The sequence below is a fragment of the Miniopterus schreibersii genome (genome assembly GCF_964146895.1).
Source record: "Miniopterus schreibersii genome assembly, chromosome: 10".
In the NCBI taxonomy this organism is placed as follows: Eukaryota; Metazoa; Chordata; class Mammalia; order Chiroptera; family Miniopteridae; genus Miniopterus; species Miniopterus schreibersii.
The window spans coordinates 42,020,333-42,045,011 of NC_138110.1; the positions used below are offsets into that span (position 1 = coordinate 42,020,333).

The 24,679-nt window shown below is 32.5% G+C and overlaps 1 protein-coding gene across 2 annotated transcripts in view; it reads left to right on the forward strand.

Moving 5' to 3' along the window:
• Nucleotides 1–24,679, forward strand: part of SMCHD1 (structural maintenance of chromosomes flexible hinge domain containing 1) — a gene marked incomplete at its 3' end in the record, with an annotated part of 116,322 nt that overhangs the window by 72,990 nt on the left and 18,653 nt on the right. For both annotated transcript variants that reach the window (XM_081148582.1, XM_081148583.1), the window contains exons 29-42: nucleotides 1,751–1,918; nucleotides 3,467–3,592; nucleotides 4,869–4,948; nucleotides 5,165–5,322; nucleotides 7,052–7,167; nucleotides 8,268–8,332; nucleotides 11,573–11,660; nucleotides 12,292–12,423; nucleotides 13,309–13,461; nucleotides 17,718–17,844; nucleotides 18,027–18,146; nucleotides 19,196–19,281; nucleotides 20,159–20,281; nucleotides 23,509–23,699. In XM_081148582.1, the coding sequence (XP_081004708.1) occupies nucleotides 1,751–1,918; nucleotides 3,467–3,592; nucleotides 4,869–4,948; nucleotides 5,165–5,322; nucleotides 7,052–7,167; nucleotides 8,268–8,332; nucleotides 11,573–11,660; nucleotides 12,292–12,423; nucleotides 13,309–13,461; nucleotides 17,718–17,844; nucleotides 18,027–18,146; nucleotides 19,196–19,281; nucleotides 20,159–20,281; nucleotides 23,509–23,699 (1,733 nt within the window). The remainder of the gene's footprint in view (nucleotides 1–1,750; nucleotides 1,919–3,466; nucleotides 3,593–4,868; nucleotides 4,949–5,164; nucleotides 5,323–7,051; nucleotides 7,168–8,267; nucleotides 8,333–11,572; nucleotides 11,661–12,291; nucleotides 12,424–13,308; nucleotides 13,462–17,717; nucleotides 17,845–18,026; nucleotides 18,147–19,195; nucleotides 19,282–20,158; nucleotides 20,282–23,508; nucleotides 23,700–24,679) is intronic.

Genomic DNA, 24,679 nt, shown 5'->3' on the forward strand with positions numbered 1-24,679 from the left:
GCTCCTAGGTTGTAATCTGTCTTTCTACATCTTTAGTTGCATTAGATACTCATCAGCATATAAACACGCTATAATATCCTCATCTTAAAAAACATCGCCTCCATAAAAAAAACCATTCCAAAACTTCTTTTGGCTCTGAATCTTTGTCCATCTACTGCCCTATTTCTCTCTTTTTTATAGTTTAACTCCTTGGAAGAGTTGTGTATATTCTCTGTTTTCACATTTCCAGGCAGGCCCCACTCAACATGTTTCTCTGTCCTGTTCCGTCTGACCAAATTCATTGTCAATTTTCAGTTTTCATGCCGTCTCTCAGACCTATCAACATTTTACATTATAAATTTAGACTCTGTCACCTTAGTATGGCCTAAAATACCCAGTAGTATTCCACCACAGCATAACCTCACACCTTTCTTTCATAGCTCACTATTTGCCAGCCAAGTAGATTTTCTTTCTTCCTACTGTCATTTTACAACCTATATATATTGTCTTGATTCACTTTCAAACAGCGGGAGTCTACCCCCAGCCTCAGCAGAGAGAAAAGAGCTTTTTGTTTTTTTAATAAAATGTAGTTTTAATATGTCATTGTTTCTTAAAATAATTTTCATTTCTGTACCTACATGAAATGTCTTGCTGTTCTTAAGTACATTCCTTTGATAAATTCAACATTAGACCTTAGAGAGTGCCTTTTTAAGAATTTTATATTTAATTCTATTCATACTTATCTACAATTTGTAAAGGCATATACAGATTTCATTTTCAAGATTTGAAGTAAAACCAGAATAACTTCCAACATGACCTAAAAAATAAATCACCTCTTCAAAACGGCTTTTGGTGTTTCACTACTAAATGTGAAATTCTAGGTTATACTTGGCATATTTTGAAGTTTCAGTATGTTTTACTAATGAATATTTAACTTGTTTTTTAAATATTAAAAAATTCCCACTGGCTGTGCTCATTGGGGTTTTGGGGCAGATTAATGTTGATTATTTTACAATGTCTTTTTACAGAAAATATTCTACAAACAGTTGTTCCCAAACATAAAACATAACATTTTAAGTCTAATTTAAAAAATCTGATGGATTTGTACTCAATGGAAATTTAAGATGATGAAATCATTAAGGTTTAGTATTAAAATGCAAATACTACAGCGCTCATGCCAGTGTGGAACTGATTTATATCATTCCATCATATTGTAAAAATTACAAGCTGGTTTTATTGATTCCTATTAATATGATGTGTTAGGTATTCTAAGGACCAGAGATTGAGCAGTGAAAAATCAAATTGCCTACCTTCTTAGAGATTACCCTGTAATGTGGAGAGCATGCCATAGGTAAGACATGAGTAATAAGAAGAAAAATTAAGCATGGTAGGGGAATAGAGTGCTGTTACACAGAATGGTCAGGGAAGACCCCTCTGAGTAAGATATCCTATGTGCAAAAGCCAAAAGCAAAGCCATGTAGGTATCTGGTAAAGGATGTTACAAATGGAAGGAAAGAGCAAGTGCAAAGGGCATTGGGCAAGCACCAGAGACATGTAAATGTAAATAAGATGGAACTTAGACAAAGTAAGGTAAAAGGACATAGCCAGACTTTTTAGATCTCTCCCTCACAAAAAAGAAATTCAATTTCTCCTCTGAAGGAAATGAAATTCATGGTATGCCAATATTGACATGTGTGCCAGTTATTTGCTATTGTTTTACCCAGAAACACATCTCCCTTTCTTTTCTCAATGTACTTTTTTTCCTCACTAGGAAAATACACAGAGTATAAGTGTAAGAGGAATCAAATTTATTCCAGGTCCTCCTGGAAATAAGGATCTTTGTTTTACTTGGCGTGAGTTTTCTGACTTTATTCGAGTGCAGCTCATTTCTGGACCACCAGCTAAACTTCTCCTTATAGACTGGCCAGATTTAAAGGAGGTAAGTAACCTCCTGCCTTGATTGGAGGAATTTAATATCACATGGCTTATTTCTTTCAGCTTGTCAATAGATCAGAATAGATATATTTTGCCCTAGCCAGCGTGGCTCAGTGATTAGAGCATCGGCCTGCACACCAAATGGTTTTGGGTTCGATTCCAGGTCAAGGACACGTACCTGGGTTTGTGGGTTCGATCCCAGCCTCAATCTGGATTTGTGTGGGAGACAACCAGTCGATGTGTCTCTCTCACAAATAATGTTTCTCTCTCTCCTCCTCCTCCCCCCTCCACTCCTGAAAATCAGTGGGAAAATATCCTCGGTTGAGGATTAACACAAACAAAACCAAAAAAAGATGTTTTATTGTTGAAGTAGCAACAGATAACAGTAGTAACAGTAATAGCAACAGGATAAAGTAATACGATTCTTTATACTTCATTATTTAATTCATCACTTGTTTGTTAAAAAAATGTAATAGTTCAACTCCTAAAGATGTGATATTTTCAAACATGCATAAAAGTGAAAATAGTATAATGAAACTCCAGTTTCAACTGTTGCCCATTTTTGCCAATTTTGTTTCATTGTTCTCTCTCATTGACTTAAAAAAAATGTTTTTGTTGGAATTTTAAAATGCATATCAGATATCGAGTCATTATACTCATAAAAACTTAAGTATGCCTTCCTGTGCAAGTAGTTAAATCTTAAATACTAATTCTACAAATGCCTGTCAAATCTGTTACTTTTGTTGAGTTTTTACTAAATTTTTAGAATTTTAATTTTGAAATGTTTAGATTCTGGCATTTACTTACACAAAACACCTTTTGGTATGATAGCTTACATTTTTTTCTAAAGGAAAATGAACTCATATGACCACAGTAGTAGATGAAATTATACTACTAAAAAAGCAGATCATCTAAGAGAAGTTTACATACCTGTGCCCTAGTTTGAGATTGTCCTTTTTGATTTGTGAATTAATAAAACCAAGCAGATAAACTAGAGTGTGACAGGCTTCTTGCTTGACAGTGTTTCCTTTGATATATCCAGTATTAACAGGTCAGCAGGCAAATTTCCAGAATTATACAGGCCTTTCATAAAGTGCTTTGAGGAAGAAGCAAGAAGTGTTTTAAGCAAACAAGACAGCGTAGATTATCAGCAATGAATTCTGTTTAACTAAGGGCTAAAAAACTATATTACTGCTTCATGTGGAATGGCAGAGGTTTGAAAATTTACAGAGGAGCTAACCTATAAGATAGCCAGTGCTAAATCCAGGAACCTAAGATAAGCTTCTATTTCCTTTAAAGTCATTCTAATATATAACTTAGGAATATGTTAGAATATGTTAAAATATGTCAAATGCTATTTTTCCTTTTATTGAATTATTTCTATGAGGATCATTAGTATAATATAATTGACTTTCAAAAGTTTATTTTAATTGATGAAAGAAGTCATTTGTGAATAGAAGAGAGATAGACTTTATGATGATTTTATAAGTATGCAAATAATAATGATACTGTTTGACACGTTTTAGTGCTTCTTAAAATATATCTGTGTCAGTCTATTCCAGTGATTAATGGAAGAGAATTACAGCATCCTCTCATTGTTCAACTTTGTGATCAGTGGGATAATCCAGCACCTGTACCACAGGTTAAAATAAACATCATAAAAGCTAACAATTTAAAGGTAAGTTTGAAATGTCCTTAAATAATTTTCACTTAAAATTCTGGATTTCATTTTTATAATAATGTCTTTAGGTGTCACATTTCTTTTTTTAAAAAATATAGTCTTATATAACGTTTATTATTGCTTAGTTTAAATCAATCTAAAGATTTTTCATAATTATTTTGTGGAAGTAAAGTATCTTACAAGTAGTGTAACAAGGGGCAGTGTTCTTCAGTTATGACTGTTTGGGCATTTATTGTATAATACTAATATTTGGATTTCAGGTTAGGGTGAATAGATAACACTGACAAAGTGTGACTGAAGGGCAGATATAATGACCCATAGTATGGGTTAAGGAACAGGTTTTATTGGGGAAATTTACAAGCTGAGGGTAAGCAAAAAAAGTCATATGAGTTACCTACCAGGGCTTAGGCATAGCTGCTAGACCTATCCTGGGTTGTTCTAGAGTGTGGGGCAAGCCTGAATATGACCTTGTAATATTTGGGGGAAGGCATAGTTCTGGATATCAGGAAGTCAAAAATTAAATATTTTTACCTGAGTATTGGGATAGCCAGCTGCTTAGCATCTGGTAGGGACTTTGAATGGTAGGGGCAAAGTTGGAGGCCCTTCTGTGAGGGGAAAAGTGAAAGTAGCCAGTCTCTTGCAAAGTTGTATTTTGACACAGTCCCTCCTCTTGGTTGAAGGGAATTAATTTGTCCCAGCAAGGTTGTTACCAGGCCACACAGAGTTACTGACTATGAAGGTAGTATTGCAAAAAAGATTTAGGAGCACATTTGAGTAGACATAAAGATTAAGATGAGCCCTGGCCGGTGTGGCTCATTTGGTTGGAACTTTGTCCTGTACACCGAAGGGTGGCAGGTTGGAGTCCCAGTCTGGGTTCATACCCAGGTTGCGGGTTCAATCTCTGATCAGGGCAAGTATGGGAGGCAGCTGATTGATGTTCTCCACCCACCCCACCCCACCCCCATTGGTCTCCCCCCTGCCCTCCCTCCCTCCTTGAAATCAATGAAAAAAGCATGTCCTTGGGTAAGGAAAAAAAAATAAAGATGAAGTAACAATGGACATAGTGTTATGATGCCTTGAATTGTGTGTGTATTTGTTTATTTCTCCCATACCATCCCTCAGAACCCCAGTTTTGGAATATACAGTTTTTGTGAAATTAGAAAATTGTAGATTTCAGAAGTGTGTAGAACTATAACTTTTTAAGTAGTAATAGAGGAAAAGAATTTGATCTCTAGAATTTTCTAATTACCTTTTTATTTTGTTTTGTTTTTAGCTCACTCCTTCAAACCAACAGCATAAAACAGATGAAAGGGGCAGGGCTAATTTGGGAGTGTTCGGTTTTTATGCCCCTAGGTAAGAACCAAGAGTTTAATGCTTAATATTATAGAGACTGGTTTTTCTTATTACTTGCTGAAGTGAAGAGTAATAAACTAGCCTTCTGTTTAGTGTTAGGTGATAGAATGAGCAAGAATAGTTTCCTAAATGAGTTAAACTTTGTATAAATTCTCAGAATCTTTAGATTATAACTAATGTAATTCGAACCCTCTCCCCCCGTTTTTTTCTTGTTAGAGGAGAACATACTATGCAGGTGAAAGCCATCTATAACAAGAATACCATAGAAGGACCTATAATTAAATTAATGATTCTTCCAGATCCTGAAAAACCCACCCGTCTCAATGTTAAATATGACAAAGATGCTTTATTTTTAGCAGGGGGTACTTTCACTGGTGAGTAATTCACAGTTTTAAAATAAATTTGCAATGATAATTAGCCTTTTACATTAGTGGAATAAATTATTTATTCTAGGTGCTTAGCGTGATAAAAAAAAGAAAAAGGCAAGTATGTAATAGCCTTTTAAATGACAAAGAAAGTACATTTGACTTAGCCATGTCTTTTTTTCACCTCTATATCCTGCATTCCTTTAATGGTACACAGTGAACTGAAAGTTTGTACATAAACTTGTAGCCTAAGGTAATTCAGTTTGCAAAAGAAATATGAACTGCTAAATGGTGAGAACTGTGGGAGCTCTACTAAATGTATTGCAGTATTAACTTAAACAAAATAGAACCAGAATTGTTCAACTTAACTTGGATGGAAATACATCACATCAGAATTTATTATTAATAAAGATACTTCAGAACAACAAACATTTACTAAATACCTGCTATGTCTCAGCACAATACTGGACCCTTAGTTCCAATAATAAATATGACAGTTTTCAATGAGTTCAGTCTAATGTAGGAGACAGTCAAGTAAGCAAATAATTTCAGTGTAGTATAGCAGGTGCCAGGTCAATAGGAAATAATATTTGCTTTATATAGTTAATTTACTTGAAGACTTTTGTTTTCTTGAAGGGATGAATTCCTATACATAAGTATAGATATAAGTAGTTAAAAGAAGCAGAACAAAAAGTTTAGATTCAAAAATTAACAATTTTTAATGATTACATTACATATATATATTCTTCATACTTGAGTGTTTTAAATATTTGGGGGAGATAAGACCTATTTTCTGTAACAGGTGTCAAATGAATGTTATAGATGATAAACATAAGGGGAATATCATACTTAATAATAATTTAACTTTATGCTATTAAAAATCATAAAAGAAACATTGTATTCTTGGAATACACAAAGTATATGGATTTATGACCAGTTGCCCAAATTCTAGGTTGCTGAGAATCCGCAGTGTAACCTTTTTGGTCTTGCATGAGAGAATTTTCAGCATGACAGACTGTGAAAATAAGACAAGGGACTATTAATAGCAAAGATGTATGTGTAGATTCCTGGGAAAGGTTTAGCACTAGAGTTGTCTCATGATTAGTAAGTTTTGTAGACAAACTGTTGGGGAATGCTGATTAAAGAATAGTGTTATTCATCAGAATTTTATTAACATTTATATAATATTTAACAAATTGTATGCTTTGACATACAGGCATACCTTGTTTTATTGAGCCTCTCCAGATACTACTATTTTACAAATTGAAGGTTTGTGGCAGCCCTATGTTGAGCAAGTCTCTAGGTGCCATTTTTTCAACAGGCTAATTAAAAGTATGTACATTGTTTTTTTAGACATAATGCTATTGCACACTTAATAGACTACAGTATATGCAAACATAGCTTTTTATGCTTTGGGAAACCAAAAAATGTGTGGTAACTTGCTTCATTGTAGTGGTCTAGAACCAAACCTGCAATATCTCCGAGGTATGCCTGTACAGTAAGTCTTCACTTAACATCATTGATAGGCTCTGTGACTTTAGGTGAAACGACATATAACAAAATCAATTTTACTATAGGCTAATTTACATAACAAGAGTTAAGTTCTTGTGACATCTCATCATTACAATAACAATGTTGAACCAAACGATGTTATTCAAGGACCTGCTGTGCAATTATTTAGCCAAATTCATGAATTGAATTAGAAAGAAAGTAATTTTTTTAATGTTTACCATGACAGATTTTATGATTACTGTTATTTCTGAAGATGATAGTATCATTAAAAATATTAATCCAGCACGTATTTCCATGAAATTGTGGAAGCACTCTCACAATGGGAACCGACCACCAGCAAATGTGAGTCATGGAAAGCATTTTAGAAGTTAAAAATAGTTCTTATAACTTAAAATTAAATGTAATTTAGGTAAAAATACAATGTGTATATTCTGAAGAACTAGAAATTACCTATTTCATCACTTGGGATTTAAAAATATATCAGTATGTTTCAAAATTGTGTTGATGCTATTGAAAAAGAGCAGCCTATATTGTGATATTTCTAAAACTTTAAGATACTTTACACTATAAAATTATCTTGTCTAAAGGACAGTGGAACAAAGCAAAAAGCATTAAATATCACTTAGAGATAGTATAGAATATGAGATAGTAGAGAGATGTGATTGGTAGACTTAGATAGACTTACATGTTAAGAAAGAGGATAGAGTAGCAAGAGCAGTTTGAGGGTCTAAATCAGTACTCCAGCAGAAGTGTAAAAGACACATCTTTCATATTTCTAGTAGCCACATTAAAGTATAAAAAGAAATAGTAAAATTAATTTTAATGTAGTTTTAACTTAATATATTGAAAATTGCCATTTTGAGAGGAACTAAATATTTTAAAATTTGAGATTTGACATTTTTTATCTTACCAAGTCTTTGAAATTTGGTGTGTGTTCTATGCTTACATCACATCTCAGTTTGGACCAGCCATATTTCAAGTGCTCAGTAGTCAGATGTAGCTGTTGGCTACCATACTAGAAATAAAAAGCTAAACTCTCAAATTGGAAACTAAACCATAACCTATATCAGAAGGTCCCAATTTAACAGTGCTTTTCAGGATTTATGATTCATTTTAGTTATCTGTTTAGGAAATTAGCTGCCTTAATTTACACCATAGGTCCCATCATGCAGCTTTTACCTTAAATTGTATTACCACCAAAGAGATCTATTGTGTGCCCTTTAATAATGGTATGTGTTTCCACTGTGACTAATCTTATTATTGTGTCTATATACATTGTGAGGATATATACATATAGGTATGTGCCTGTATATTTATAAATTCAGATGTGATTTGTATTCACATTCAGTAAAGGTGATACAACTTTTCATTCCAAATATGCTATGTTAAATGTTTGTGATTTCCCCCTCCCCCGCTCCCTGGTGTCCTACTTCTCTTTCTAGGCAGAAATATTTAGTTGTAATAAAATAAAAGATAATGACAAGGAAGATGGCTGCTTCTACTTCAGGTATTTCTCAAATCATTTCATATTTTTCTACATACTTTGTTATAAAGTGAATCAGCCTTGATTATATTTGCTTGCCTGTCTAGGGAAAAAGGAATTTATTGAGTAAAAAATAGTATACCATATCTTAGTTTCTTGCCAGGAAGTTTTTGGAGAATATGTGTTTTACCTGTTTGTAAGCTTTGTAAAATGGTTTGGGGAAAGATTGTTGTGATATATATTGGCTTTCAGAATTATCAAAAGCCATCAGAAGAAGAATTACATTATGAGTCTGTTTCTAGGCTCCCTATTTTGATTTCTTGGTCTACATGATATATTTTGCTCTGCCATACTTTTTGATAAGTCTACTGTCCTGTTGAAGGAGTCCTCTAACCTTGTTGTTCTTCAGGGTATCTTCGTTCTTTATTTTTCCATATTAATTATAGACTCAGCATATCAAGTTTCAAATAACAAAAACAATTTTAATCACAAAACCTGTTGGAATTTTGTTCAGATAGAAATTGGGGAATATCTTGCAGTGTACATATATGGTATATCCCTGTGTTTATTTAAATTTCTTTAATTTCTCTTACAACATGTAGTAATTTTTTGAATTGAGTGTCATACATCTTTAGATTAATTTCTAGAGAGTTGATTTTTTTCAGTTTTATTTAGATATAATTGGCATGTAACATTGTATTAGTTTAAGGTATACAAATAATGGTTTATATATGTAGTATATGTTGCAAAATGATTCCCACAATAAGTTTAGTTAACATTCATCCTCTCACATAGCTATAAATTTTCTTCTTTTTTTAAATTTTTTTAATTTGTCTTTATTGTTGAGAGTATTACAGGTTTCCCATTTTTTTCCCCTCAATTGACCCTCTTCACTTCGCTCCCACCCCTCCCCAGGCCTTTACCCCACTATTGACTGTGTCCATGGGTTATGCATATATGCATATAACTTCTTTGGTGGTTCTCTTCTCACCCTCCACCCCCCTTCCCTCTTTCCTCTGAAATATGATCGTCTGTTGCATGCGTCAATGTCTCTGGATCTATTTAGTTCATCAGATTCTTTTGTTCATTAGCTTCTTCTTAAAGAAGACCCGTCAACATTTCCTGTAGTGCTGGTCTGGTGGTGATGAACTCCTTTAGCTGCTTCTTATCTGTGAAGCTCTTTATCTGACCTTCAGTTCTAAATGACAGCTTCGCAGGGTACAGTAATCTTGGTTGTAGTTCCATGTTTTTCATCGCTTTGAATATTTCTTGCCACTCCCTTCAGGCCTGCAAGGTTTCTGTCGAAAAATCAGCTGACAGTCAGATGGGGGCTCCCTTGTAGGTAACTAACTGCTTTTCTCTTGCTGCTTCTAACATTCTCTCTTTGTCTTTAACCTTTGGCATTTTAATTATGATGTGTCTTGCTGTGGGCCTCTTTGGGTTCCTCTTGTTTGGAACCCACTGTGATTCCTGGACTTGTAAAGTCGATTTCTTTCCCCAGGTAGGGGAAGTTTTCTGTAATTATTTTTTCAAATAGGTTTTCAATTTCTTGCTCTCTTCTTCTCCTTCTGGCACCCCAATAATATGAATGTTGAGCCTCTTGAAGTTGCCCCAGAGGCTCCTCATACTATCTTCATATTTCTGGATTCTTTTTTCTTTTTGCTCTTCTGGTAGGGTGTTTTTTGTTTCCTCATGTTGCAAATTGCTGATTTGATTCTCAGCGTCCTGTACTCTACTGTTCATTGCTTGTAAATTATTAATTTCAGTTCGTGTAGCCTTCATTTCAAATTGCTACTTTATTATGTCATTGATTTTCTGTTATTTTCTCCGTTATTTTCTCAGTCTGCTTAAACATCGTTATAAACAAAATTCTGAACTCTGTTAGCTTGCTTGGATCTATTTCATTTAGTTCCTCTTCTAGAGATTTCTTCTGTTCTTTCCTTTGTGACATGTTTCTTTGCCTCCACATTTTGGCTGCTTCCAGGTGTTTGTTTCTATGTATTAGGTGGAGCTGCTATGTCTCCAGGAATTTGTAGAGTGGCTTTGTGTAGTAGATGTCCTGTAGGTTCCAGTGGCTCAGCCTCCCCAGTCACCTGAGCTGGGCCTTTTAGGTGCTCCCCTGTGTGGGCTGTGTGCACTGTCCCGATAGAGTTTACATTTGCTTCTGTTCATTGTCTGGGCCACTAGCAGTCTATTATTTAAGGGCAGTTTCAGAGGTTGAGATGATTCAAAGCTGAGCTGCTTTTCCGTTGGGAGCTTTTCTGCTTTAGGTCCACCACTGTTTCTTAGGATATGCTTCCAAGAGTAAAACAGCCTTAAATATCAAACTCTCCTCCTAGGATTTCCATGCTATTTTTTCATCCTGCTGGGTTATTTTTCACTTTTTGCTTGTTATTTCCCAAACTTCTTTAAGCAAATGTCTTTAAATATGGTTATCTTCATCAAGAAGGGTAGGACTGCCATTTGGAAGTAGTATTCTGTTTTACTTTTACTGTAACTTTATTAGGTATTATTCTCTTGGAGAAAACATGTCTTAGAAAAAGGTTAAATAATTTCTCCAAGATTACATATATATTACAGTGCTGAGATTTTAATTCACATATCTATTCAAAGCCTTTGTTCTTTTTGCTACATTATGCCAGTATTTTTAGACTATAAATGACATGGAAACATTATTGTAGAGATCATAAGCCAATTATTGTACATGCCAAGCAAAGTGTATACCATAGAATGTCATTCATATTTTCATTGCGGTTAAATGTGATCAAAACAGACTAGTAAGTAGGTGTACTTTTTTTTAGGCACTAAATTCTTTATTGATAATTAAATCACAGTAAATGCCTTGTAAAGTTAAGTATTTAGAATATAAAAGCAACATAAAAAGATCACAGGATATCCTGTAATTTTGAAGTATAAAACTTTGAGTTGGAAATTTATTATGTACATCTGAAGCAAAATGATCTTCACATCTAATTCAGCATTTTTTGTGTTTATTATTTTGCGAACTTTATATCCCTACTTTTCAACTTTGCCACACTCAGAGCCTGGTTTCTGGATGTTTTATGGAAAGAATGTCCAGGGAAGAGGGTCCTGGAATTAAGTCTTATATTGCAGGAAATGTTTACTGAGCGAAGGCTAATGTAGTAGTAATTCTCTTTTTATGCATTTTCTTTCTGTGGAAGGAACAGAAATGTTTATGTTGTGAATTCCTTCCCCATTTATTTAAAAGTTGTGAATAATTTTATCTCCTTCTTTCTGATTTAGGGATAAAACAATTCCTAATAAAGTGGGAATATATTGTATCCAGTTTGGTTTTATGATGGATAAAGCACTTATTCTTAACAGTGAACAGGTTTGCTTACTCTCTTTATATACTACAGTTAGCTTTACATTTTTTTGCTTAACTTAGGAAAGAAATGTTTTGTTTTAAAATCAACTAATTATTGGATGTAAGTGAATTAATTACTGCATGCAAAGTATAAATAATGCAATTTTCAGGAATATTAGAATAGAATATATTTAAATTATGTTAATATGATCTGACACAGAAGTTACTTTTTCCATCTCTCTTTATATCAAAGACTCAGTAAGCATTTTAGTGTATATCATGCTAAGCTATCTCCTATCAAAAATTTTCAATTAATAATATTTCAGGTACTAGAATTCTAGATAATGAAGTTTAAAGTAGGTTTAACATACATCATCTCCATTCAATAAATGGTAGTGTACCAAATTTTTAAAAATTACCTGTATTTTTAAATGCCTATAAATTTGTTTTTAGGTAGTTACATTCAAAAATTAATCTTTGACACACATTTGTCCTCAGTTTTTAAAAGTTGATTTAAATAGTTTTAAGAGATTAATGGAAATATATTTTTTAAAGTAACATTTCATTTAGTATATGCTATCATTTCTTCTCTTACTCTTGAATTCTAAACCATCAGTATATATTGTTAATCAGAATGTTTCTTTTGTTTTGAAAGATTATAGTTGATGTTCAACCTAATCAGCCTGTGAAGTTAGTACCTAAAATTCAGCCAGCTACACCAGCTGTTTCCAATGTTCACTCAGTTGCCAATAGGACCCTGGTCAAAGATTTACATCTTATTATCACGGTAATGTTTGTTTACTTCCAAAATTGCAGTGGGTAGCAAAAATTATATCTAATTTTAGGGTGCAAAAATAGCTATTATAGAATCAGATTTTGATTATTCAGCTTAAGGAAATAGGGAAACTTGTATAGATGAATGAAATACAAATATCTTTGAATACAAATAGAGAATGCATAACATAATACATAAAATATATCCAGATGTACTAAGAACTAACTCAAAAATGCAAAATCCCGCTTATCACTCCTAATATATCACCTTTACATCTCCTATTTCATGTATGTATTAAATATGTGTCGAGTAAATTGATTCCTCCATGTACAGTTTCATCGAGGGGACAGAAGGAGGTCATTAAGTAATTATTTTTACGTGATCTGCTTTGATAACTGATTATAGTGAACTCCTTGGTGAGAGTTTCTGATTACATAGAGAGTAAGCAACAATAGCATTGCCATGAGTATTAACAAAAACAGGTAAAATACAGTAGTGGGACCTCACCTTTATGGAAAATTTTGCTGGTGGGATACTTAATCTTTCAGTTTATTTTCCTGTTTTAGACAAGTAAGTCATTCTTAACTTCTCTGCCCCAGATCAGTAGGTGATAAAAGTATATAATAAGGTGACATCTTAAAATGGGAGTCCTTTTAATATAGAAAGTTAGGAGCCATTGTATTAGCTGGAAGCTACTGGTTTTTTCATGGTTTCTGGGATCATTTTCTGCCCGCGGAGCACTTAATCTCAGAATTGAATTTTGTGCTTGGAGTAAAGGATCAGGATAATTTAATTTTGGGGGCTTTATAAATATGTCATTTCTGATTTGTACATGTCCTCCTCTCGGTTTAATCTTCTTACCAGTTCTCCTAATTATTTTCCATTATTTACTTTAAGGATGAGTTCAACAATCAGACTGGAATTGATTTGGTTGGCACTGTAATAGCTACCATCAAAGGTTCTAACGAGGAAGATACTGATACACCACTCTTCATTGGGAAAGTTAGAACACTTGAATTTCCTTTTGTAGCAGGTTCTGCTGAAATCACGGTAATTTTAATGTCTTTGGGTAGATAAGATTTCTGTATTTTTAGCTTCAGTGATAATTGTGTTTCATTGAAAAGCTCTCATTCTGTGGATAGAAACAGAATAAAACATAGCCTAGGTAAAATGTATATATCTTAGAAAAATTTAATAAATCACCTTTGTTTTTTCTCAAAATGGAAATAGTTTTACTTATAAAAAATACACAGTACAAAAACTCAAAAATAATCACTATATTATCACCCTTCAGAGATAATGATGATTAGCAATTTAATATATAACTGCCAGAGTTTTGCGTATATACACTAACACTGCATGGACACTCTGTGTATATGATTTATATACATGGGGGTGGTATGTGTGTGAAATTATAGAACATTGCTTTTATAAAAATCTTTTCTTATTTAACACATCTTTGATATATTTCTTCATCAATAAGTATAAACCTAGATCATTGTATTGATGAGTATAATTTATTTGATCAATCCTAAGTGAAAATTTAGTTTCTTTTCAAAGCTTGTTTTATCAACAGTGCTTCTGTCAGCTTCTGTGTATATCCTTTTTTACATATATGATTATTTCCTTAAGAAATTGGTAGAAGTATATTGGAGAGAGCGCCTTTTGGTAGTTATTGCCAATTGCTCTTGAGTTTATATTTCCACCAGAAGTATGTGTATATGTATCCTTATAATATTACCAACCCTGAATATGAAGTTCTTAAAATTCTAACCAAGTTTCCTCTATTTAAAAAATATATACATTTTCTTTGTTACTAGTAAGGTTAAACATTTTTTATATTTATGATCTTTGTAGGATTGTTCCTCGACTCTTTTTCTTTTGGAATGTTCATCATTTTCTTCTTAAATTCATATTAAAGACATTAATGCTTTTTTGTATATAAGTATTTTTTCCTGAGTTTGTCTTTTATTGGAACTTTGTTTATATTGGGGCAGAAGGAAAGATTATGTTCACAGTACTAACTCTAATATTATGCATTTAATTTTTGATTTGTCTGAATTTTATTTTTATCTTTTTTTCCAAATTCATTAACTAAATTTCTTGGTATATTTATTTAATAATTCTTCCTGTACCAGTAAAGTTGAAGTGTCACCTTTTTGTCAGTGTTTATTTTTATATCTAAACCAGTGCTAATACCACTTTTTAAAAAATTATAGTTGACATATGATATATTAGTTTCAGGTGTACAATATATCATATTGTTTTAATAACATTAGGCTTATAATCAGGGAGCCTGCCAGCTTGCACCTGGCCTACAGTAGACATGTCAGTTGATTTAACAATGACAGACCGTTACAGCATTTCCATTTTAATTATTTTCCAACATTTTCCTAAAGTTCTGGAATTTTTACATAAAGATAGGCATTTCTGATTTATTTAGAGAAATCTAAACACCTGGCAATACTGAGCCAAGATTGTCTTATGGCAGCAGGACTTTCCACTCAGCTCTGTGTATGCCACTTCTTTTCATTTCTTGACATTGACAGCAAGTGTCAGCTGATACTTATATTTACACTTGTTCTTTTATTTTTATTATAGTGGAAAGTGAAATTTTCTTGTACCCTCACAAAAATTAGGTAATGAAAACCACATGTTGTAAAACAGAAGGGGTGAGACACATTCAACTTCAAAGTAGGTTTGTTTTAGAAGAATACACCTAGTCCACTTTACTTATTTCCTGTTTGCACGTGTCCTGTTTCCTTGGCCCCCCTTTAGGCTTTTCAAATTGCTAACCCCACTGTACACATTTCTGGGATTGAGATGATGACATAAGCTATTCCCCTTCAGCTGCATACAGAATCTAAAGCTTCATGTCATACATTTGAATTTCCACTAGAGGTTCCTAATATCATACTGAATAAGCAGAAAACTCTCAATTCCTGCTGGGCTTCTGACCCATTTATTGATTTAGTAGGTCTGGGGCAGGGCTCTGGAATCGGATTTGTAACAAGCAAGTGATTCTTGTCACTAGAGACACTTAGGAAACACTGACCCAGGACACAACCAGTATTTGTAAATGTTCCACGTTTGTTTGAAAAGAACCTGTATTGCTTTCTTTAAAGTTACAATCTGAATATGTAATTTTTTTAAGGTTGTTAATTATGTTATTCAGAGTCTCTATATTATTTGACTACTTGATCTGGGAATTTCTGAAAGAGGTGTCTTATGTTTCATTCTGCTATGCATTTGTCTATTTATCATATTCCAAATTCCCGTTTGTACATGGATTCAGTTTGGGACTCTTCAGTTCTCTTCATTTCTGTTATTCTGTGTATGCTCTTTTCTCGAAAAGCTGTACATCAGAGATTACAAACTAAAACTTTGAGATAGGAAAGTCTTCTTAAACAAGACATAAAGGAAGATTTTTTTTTAACTATATCAAAAGTTAAAACTTTACCGTAAACATATCTTAGAAATAAAAGAACGGTGGTGGTGTGTTGATAATTGGTGACACTGAATGATATTATATAGAGATTCATTATATGATTGTTCAGTAAAATTTTTAAAATGAGTTGGGTGGAAATACTGCTGCATATGTATTGCTGTGTATTACCGTATATATGTGTAACAGTATTTCTATATGTAATGCAAGATTAATATAGTAAACATATTTTTTAAACCGCCTAAAAAACTTCCTGCAAATCAAAGAAAAAAGACAATCTAGTAGACACATAAGTAACCCAAGAATATGAGCAGGCAATTAATGGAAGAAAAAGTATAAATGACCAATTAACAAGAAGCATGACCTCAGTGCCATGCAGATGCTAATTAAAACAATAATGACTAGTTGTTCTTAATCCATCTTTTTATTTTATTATTTTTTAATTTTTTTAATTAATTTATTTTTTTATTGTTCAAAATACTACAGATTTCCCTTTTTCTCCCCATTGACCCCTTCCACCCCGCCCTACCCCCCTTCCCAGTGCCTCTCCCCATCATTGTCTGTGCCCTTGGGTTGTGCATATATGCATATAAATCCTTGTTGGAGGGGGAGAGATTAACCAAAGAATTAATCCATCGTTTTAGAAAAAAAATACTTGATTGATATTAAGTGTTGGGCAGCATCAGGGGAGCTAGATATTTTTACATGGTAATGGCGAGAGGATAATTGACGGCCTTTCTGAAAGATTTCATACTGCCTGTTAACCTGTTTGAATGGGTCTTATTTCTTGTTATCCTAGAGAACACACGAAATATTAAAAGAGATTGTCTTTGCTATGTTATAAATAATAGCTAAGTTTTTAAAACAAATTAAATGTTCATTATCCAGTGAAAGAATATTATAGTATAGTATATCTGTACTATGCATAAATTTTAAAAATTGGTATCTAGTCATTCACTGGACTTGATCAACAAATCAAGTGCTGGAAGCAAATTGCTGAAGTATAAAGTGTGTACCATTTTTAAATGCAAATAGTATATTATTTTTATATGTGTTTATATTCATGATAAAACACTGAAAACATTTTTCAGAAATGAGTGGGATTGGGGGTCAGTTTAATGGTGGGTTTGTATTCTACATTCTAAGAATTGTTTGCTATAATTTGTAATTTTGTTATTTTGTGGATTGTTCTACAGTGTTCTATTGATTTAGATTTTTGAAAATTCTACTTCTCCATGAATTGTATTATTGTAGTCTAAAACACAAAACAGCATCTGTTTCCTGTAAGACTTCTTGTTCAAAAATCATTTAGGATATAAATATTTATATTTGCATTATTTACTAGTTGTATGCTGTAGTCTTAAACTAAAGTATAAAGTATATCAAAAGTTTTGTGAATTAATGAAGGCAATACAATTTTTATAAAAAACAAATCTTTAGAGCTTTTCAGGACTTCTTGTTTGGTCACCTGGGACTGGCACGTCTACTTCCATGGTAGTAACTTAAACTCAGCATTGGGCTTTGGACATTTCTTTGTGGTTGTTTTTTATAACTTTCATACCATGAACTGTTTCACACTGCTTCAACTTAAAGGTTTGAATCAAGAAGATATTTCTGGTCTGAAAGAAAATATATTTTTCCTTGTAATTTTCCATTGTATATATTTTTGCATAATTTATTGATAAGATCATTTTGCTTTCAAATCAGTATCAAAAAGTAAAATGTTTAATGACTCTTAAGGGTCAGTCAGTGTTAAAATTTACCACTTACTGGGAAACAGCACAATAAAAGATAAAACACTTATACATTGACAACAAATACCTTTTTAACTTTTTTTGCTACTGTTTTTTTCTTTATTCAGAGTCTAGTGCTGGCAGAAAATAGTCCTGGAAAGGATAGTACTGAATATTTTATTATATTTGAGCCTCAGCTACCAGCTTTGTCAAGAACATTAGAATCATATATTCTACCATTTATGTTTTCTGATGGTAAGTTTCTAGGAAAATAGAGGAGTAAACACTTATGTTTGTGGTACTTTAGATAACTTTGACTTGCTTTCCATTAATATTGTGCTTATTAGTTATCCAGTCATGTTATGACATACATTAAAAAAGTCCACAATTTTAAAAATCGAATTAAATTATTGGAATCATTTTTTGGTTTTTTTTAGATGTTAAGAAGCAGCAACAAATGCTGGCATTTGCAAAACAAAAGGATGAATTATCTCAGTCTATTGAAATGTATAGAAGTGTATTTGAAACCAGAAAACAGCTTATTGATGAAATAACGTGTAAGTCATTTTGTATTCAAAAGTAATAAAAAATATGCCTTGGGGAATGATGAAGCAGAAGGTTGAGACCATGAGACACAAACACTGTCTACTTTCCTAAATTACAAGTAAACTGCAGAACACTGCAGAAAGGTAGTAATGATGATATACAGTATTTCTTGAGCTGCTTAAAATGAAGTATTTCTTCATTTCAAATGAATTTATATACTGTTTACCTACAAAAATTCAAGATTTTTAAAAATTACAAATCTGTGGAAATTTAAGGCTTTGACATAATAATAATGTTTATATCTAGCTCCAGCTTCTGGCAAAGATATTAGATGATAGTATCACTGGGGGATGTATAATGATTTTTATTTTGAGTAATGGAACTGTGTGTTTTACTTAAAATATCTTAAGTATTTCACACTATGGCGATGTATAGGGCAGCACATACCGATAGAGAAACGTGCAACTTATTTTTTAATCAATACATGGAATGTTTGCTGCAAATTTTAATGTTTGTATAATGTTAAGGCATTTGCTGAGTTGTACGCTGTCATCTCTTTTTTTGGTTTTGGTTTTTGGCTTTATGCTAATTACATAGTTAAAATTTTGATCCATTAACCAACAAATATGTTCTGCCTTCATCAATGTATACTCACTTTTGTATTATCTATCCAAGATCAAGGATATTTAGAAGGTACTAGGAACTAGATAGAGTAATGAGATAATACATAATTCGTAGCACTGAAAATTATTTTTATAAAGTCTTGTTTCTTGCAATTATGTATGTCTATGTTATGTATAGGCATATGGATTAGGATTGAATAAATTATCCAAGATTACTCGGAGTTTTTAGTATTATATCCTAATATTTCTCTTAACCACATTAATTTTGTTTTTTATTTTTGTGTATTAGATCAGAACCTTAATTTTAGATTTTTAGTTTTATTTTTAATTTCTGAAATAGTCACTTATTTTTTAAGAGAAACCGAAAACATTTTTTTTAATATTTTCATTTTATCACACATTTATGCAGGTTTTTGTTTGTTTGTTTTTAATTTTAGGCCAAGTTGAAGTAGCAAAATCAAAAGAGGTCCAGTTGCGAAAGGAACTAAAAACAAATAATATTGACATTCCCATAACACAACAGGTACAGTTTCCAAGTATATGTGAAAGATTTTTTTAAATTAAATTCTACTCTATAATTTTTTTTACCATTCATATTTTATTAGGAATGTTATGGGAACTATTGCTTTTGGGAACGAAGACAAACGTGGATTGTAGTCTAGACACTTACTAGACATTAAAAAGGGCCTAACAAAATTGATAGAGTGCTCTTTTCAAAGAGATTGCAGTTTGTATTTGTTTTTCTCTTTGCTGTTTTTTTGTTTTTTGTTTTTTTTAATATATCTTTATTGATTTCAGAGAGAGAAAAGGAGGGAGAGATGGAAATATCAATGATGAGAGAGTCATTGATCGGCTGCCTCCTGCACGCCCCCGACTGGGGATTGAGCCCACAACCTGGGCATGTGCCCTGACCAGGAATCGAACCCCGATCTCCTGGATCCTAGGTTGATGCTCAACTGCTAAGCCACGCCTGGCTGGGCTGCAGTTTGTATTTCTAATGTAATAACACCAATAAGTGAAATTAATAATACATCAACTTGAGAACTGCATTGAAGAGACTGTGTAAGTTATAACCAATATATGTGGTGGCAAAGAAAATGAGATAAAACAACAAAAAGATAATAGAGTATTTTAAAGTTATGTTCTTTTATGTACTATTTAACTCAGTTTCAAAGAGAAGTCCTATTATAGGTTGTGTATTTCTTAACTAACATAAAAAAGAAATCAGTGAGTTGAATGAAAGCTTTACCTTATGATAACTATATTCTTTTAAAGTAATGCCTGCTTAGTAACTTTATGCTATTGAGTTATTGAAATTGTTGGTTTTTCTTTGCTTTCATTATAAACTGCCTGGTACAAGAGTAATTGGCCTTGTAGTTAATTTTCCTTTATAAATACAGGTGCCACACATTGAAGCACTTTTGAAAAGAAAGACATTAGAACAGGAAGAACTAAAGAAAAAACCTAGAAGATCATGTACTCTTCCAAACTATACTAAAAGCAGTGGAAATGTTTTGGGAAAGGTTTGTGTTTAAGCTTTTTAAGTACATTTTATCTTGTTTTGTTCAAAATGTGTTTTAAAATGACATAATAAGAGTGTGTTTCGTAAAGAAGTACTTTTTAATTTTTTCCAATAAATTTCTTGTTCTCATTACCATAAGGATTTTGCAGAATTTAAATCTGAAATGCATATTTAATTCCATAATTCTTATTATTATTGAAGGCTGTGACAGAAATTTTTAACATGTCTTAATTCAAGGCTTATTACCTACTTAGAGATGCTTTCATGTCATATGGCTTTATAGGTAGCCAAGACCTTTCTATGTGACTCAGACTTCAGTGAGACAACAGAAGAGAGAGAAAACTCAGACTTTGTTTAAGTCTAATATTGTTAGAGAGTGAATTCCTGGATGCTCCTAGAACTTAAGAAAAAACAGTAATAACAAAAAAAACCTTTATACATGTTCGCTGCCAAAAGAGTGCCATTCTTCCTTTTCTTCTGTTTCCTTTTTTGTTCTACCTTTTGTCAGAATTTTATTTTTTTATCCTACCAGTATTCAATCCTGAACATTCTATTTTATAGAAAGTATTTCTTATAGAAGGTGTCCTAACATCTTCAGTTTTTAATGATGTTAAGGTTTATGGTATATAGTATATATATGTGTTTTACTTGTTAAACTTTTCCATTTACTATGCAGCTTAGCTTTCTGCTTTTACCTTTGTTTTAAAATTAAGGGAACTGAAACTGAGATTCAGAGAGATTTAAAACCTTTCTCAAGGTTACATAGCAAGTAAGTGTCAGAGCCTGGACTCAAGCCCAGCCAGTCTGACTCCAAAGTCTTTGCTGTTTATTACTGTTTATTTGGTGTGGTTTTTTAAATTCTCACCTGAGGATATTTTTTTCCCATTGATTTTTAAAGAGAGTAGAGGAGGGACAGGGGGACACACACCTAATGGTTGTCTCCTGCACAGGCCCCGACTGGGGCCAGGGATCGAACCTGCAACCCAGGTACATGCCCTTGACCAGAAATCGAACCCACAACTGTTCAGTGAATAGGCCGACACTCTTAACCATTGAGCCACACCAGACAAGACTAATACTGTTCTTTATTGCCTCCGTACATCATTCTTTTACCACCACTCTGAACTTTTTATAGTATTTCTACGTTTACATGAGGAAATTGAAGTTCAGAGAATTTAAATAACTTGTCAGTATATAGTTAGTAAGAAGCAGAACTTAGACATAAACCTAAGTCTTTCTAACTCCAAAGTCCATGGCAGTTTCTTTATAAGTGGTTCTCTACCATCACAAACAAACTACACTCTGAAAATGGGGGGTAATGGTTACTCTAAAAGTGTGTAGCAGTGTTTACTGCTGAAACTACATTACCTTATTTTCCAAACCCCAAATATAGTTGAAAAATTAAGAATGGAAATTTACAAACTGGAAAACAGTTTATAATTTATAATTTTTTAAATTGTTATTCCTCAGAACCAATTTATAGAATTTATAGAAAGAAGCAGTCCTATGATTCTAAGTATATTGATATCTATAATAGCCTGTTTTCAGGTATTAACATTCCACATTCAGTGGTTCATTTGTTACAGAATTCTTGCTCAATATGTAAGATTTTTACCAAAGTATAAAATAAATTTTAGCAGAAGAAATATATTTTTAAGTCTTCCAATCAGATGTTTTTCATCACATCTTGAAAATCAGAGGGAAACCTTTGAAATTTCGTTTTATATAAGTTTCTCCCGTCCTCTCAGAAGCACGAGCCCTATCCTAATCAGCAAGAGAAAAAGTTTTTCAAATCATGTTTAATCTTCCTTTAAAAAAATTTTTTTCTGGCATTTATCCTAAAAATAGAATAAATAAGTGTGAAATATAGTAGAAGACAGGAGATTTACAGTGTATTTATTTTTAACATGGTGAATACTTCCATTAACTTGGATATTTCAGTGTTGCCCTCCTAATCGCAAATATCTGGAGATCCCATCTTTATTGCTTTTTTTGTGTCCCATTTATCTCCTATCCCTAAGGAAGAATTAGTAGCATCCATGAAAATAGCTAGGGTAGACTTAAAACTGAAAAAATAGTTAAAGCTTGAACAGAACATTGTATGTGTTATACAGCTTAAAAAGAGTGAGTGCATGTTTTAGGAAGGATTAGATTTTTGAAAAAAATTTAAAAAATAATACTGTATATACTTTGTATCACCTGAAAGCTCATGGAGAAAATATAGTGTTGAGTCTAGTGAGAGCTCCTAATCATATTTTCACTTAGATTTAATTACCACAATTACAAGATTAGGGTGCTTGTGAACAGTCACAAAATGAATACCTGTCTGTCCCAGCACTTGTGGTCAAAAATAGAATGAGATCACCTAATTTGATTTGCCACTACCAGTCCTTCCTTCGTGTGCTAGAACACTTTATCTTCTTGTACATGTGCTAGTTTCTCCACATGTCTGTTTTCTTACCTTTTTTCCTCTGACTTCAAGAGAATTGGAGTTGAAGGGTAGACATTATGATGTTTCTAAGAGTAACAGACAACTTTCTTATTGCTAGAGCAGGTTTTTGCAACCAGGTCAGGTAAGAATAAGGGGTAGATGTGACCATACCAGTGCAGTGAATGAGGTTTTTGAATTAGTCTCAAAATTTCAACCCTGTTGTATTTTGAGCAAGAGTGCTTGCGACTAAAGTATTTGTAAATAGGAGGGTGGTTATTTAGCCTAAGCTCCAGAGTGTTCTTATAAGCAGAAGAAAAGATTCTTATCTGTGACATTTAGATTTGTTTTCTGATACTATAGTATTGGAGTAAAGTATCTACTTAGAAGAGTATCCTATGTAACTTTATGTTTAATTGAATCTTAAAGCTCCATTTATTGTATGTGTATATTATTTAATTGTACTTTATGATTACTTAATTAAAACACATTCCCAATAGTAGAGATATTAAATGTGAAAAATGTACATCATTAATTAGCTGATACTATTCTAAATATTTTTATTTGCTCATTTGTAAAATTTATTGGAGTTTAATCTGTGGAACATTGTTTCCAAAATTAAACAACAGAATAGACCATTTAATATTCAAGCCAGTAAGTTTTTACAGTTTGATAAATTTTTGTGAATTCGTGTGTTTCAGAGAAGTGTTTTTGCTCCTTAGACTTGGGCTTTTTAAATATTTAATATCAAATTTTTATATATTTAGAGATTTATACTTGATTTTTTTAATGGGTTATAGATTGCACACCTGGCACAAATTGAAGATGATAGAGCTGCAATGGTTATTTCTTGGCATCTGGCAAGTGATATGGATTGTGTTGTCACCCTGACCACTGATGCTGCACGTCGTATCTATGATGAAACCCAAGGTCGTCAGCAGGTGTTGCCCCTTGATTCTATTTATAAGAAGACTCTTCCAGATTGGAAAAGGTTAGAAAAAGTGGAAGTAATTATTTTTTTCCAAAATACATATGTTTTTTAATCAAAGCACAGAATTTAAAAATGATTTCTGTAAAAGATACCTAAAACAAACTGAGAAGGGACTCAAATTATCGACATGATTCTATCTTCATCTTCATTACAAATATGTATACTTCATTAAGATCAGTATTGCAGTATGTTCAGTTATATATGCCGGCCATGTTTAATTTGATAATTAAATATAATTTGTGTATATGAAACACACACACAAGCATATGCACACACAAACCCAAAGCAAAATTTTGGTTTTTGCAACAGCAAGAATGGAAAGATTTCATTATCCTTAATAGAATGCAAAACTGCTTTATTTGGAGTAAAGGTATAGATGCATGTCTTTGTCCTATTTACGTAATGTGAAAATAAACAGACATCATTTAGGTAGAGAGGGTCTCTGTTGGAACTGCCAGTAGCAGAGGTGAAATATAAGACTAGTTATGATGTCTCATCCTTATTTTAATATAAATTTGGTTAGTTTAATTTAAGTAATTATTTCTTTATTTGCTTTTCAGAGTATGGTTTTAGGTAGTAACCATCCAAATCAATTAGGTATTTTTAATCTACATTTTAAAATATTTTATATGTACTTTGATTTTGACTTATTTTTAAAAATCCACTTTAGAAGACTGGAAGAAAATGGTAACAAAACAAAAAAATTAAAATGTATTACAGAGTATTGACCAATAATTTTCTCAGATTTACAAACAAAGCTTTTCAAGGCCTACAATTGCATAGGAATAGGGACTGTGAGAATGGGAGCTCATTGAGAGTCTACTATATTATTGAACTAACATTTCATTTTGTATTCTAAAAATAGATTAAGGAAACAACTGGAATTTAAACTCAAATCTGCCTTCTAAAATCTCTCACTCTGGCCCTGGCTGGCTGGGTCAGGCGGTTGGAGCATCGTGTCCCGTATACTGAAAGGTTGA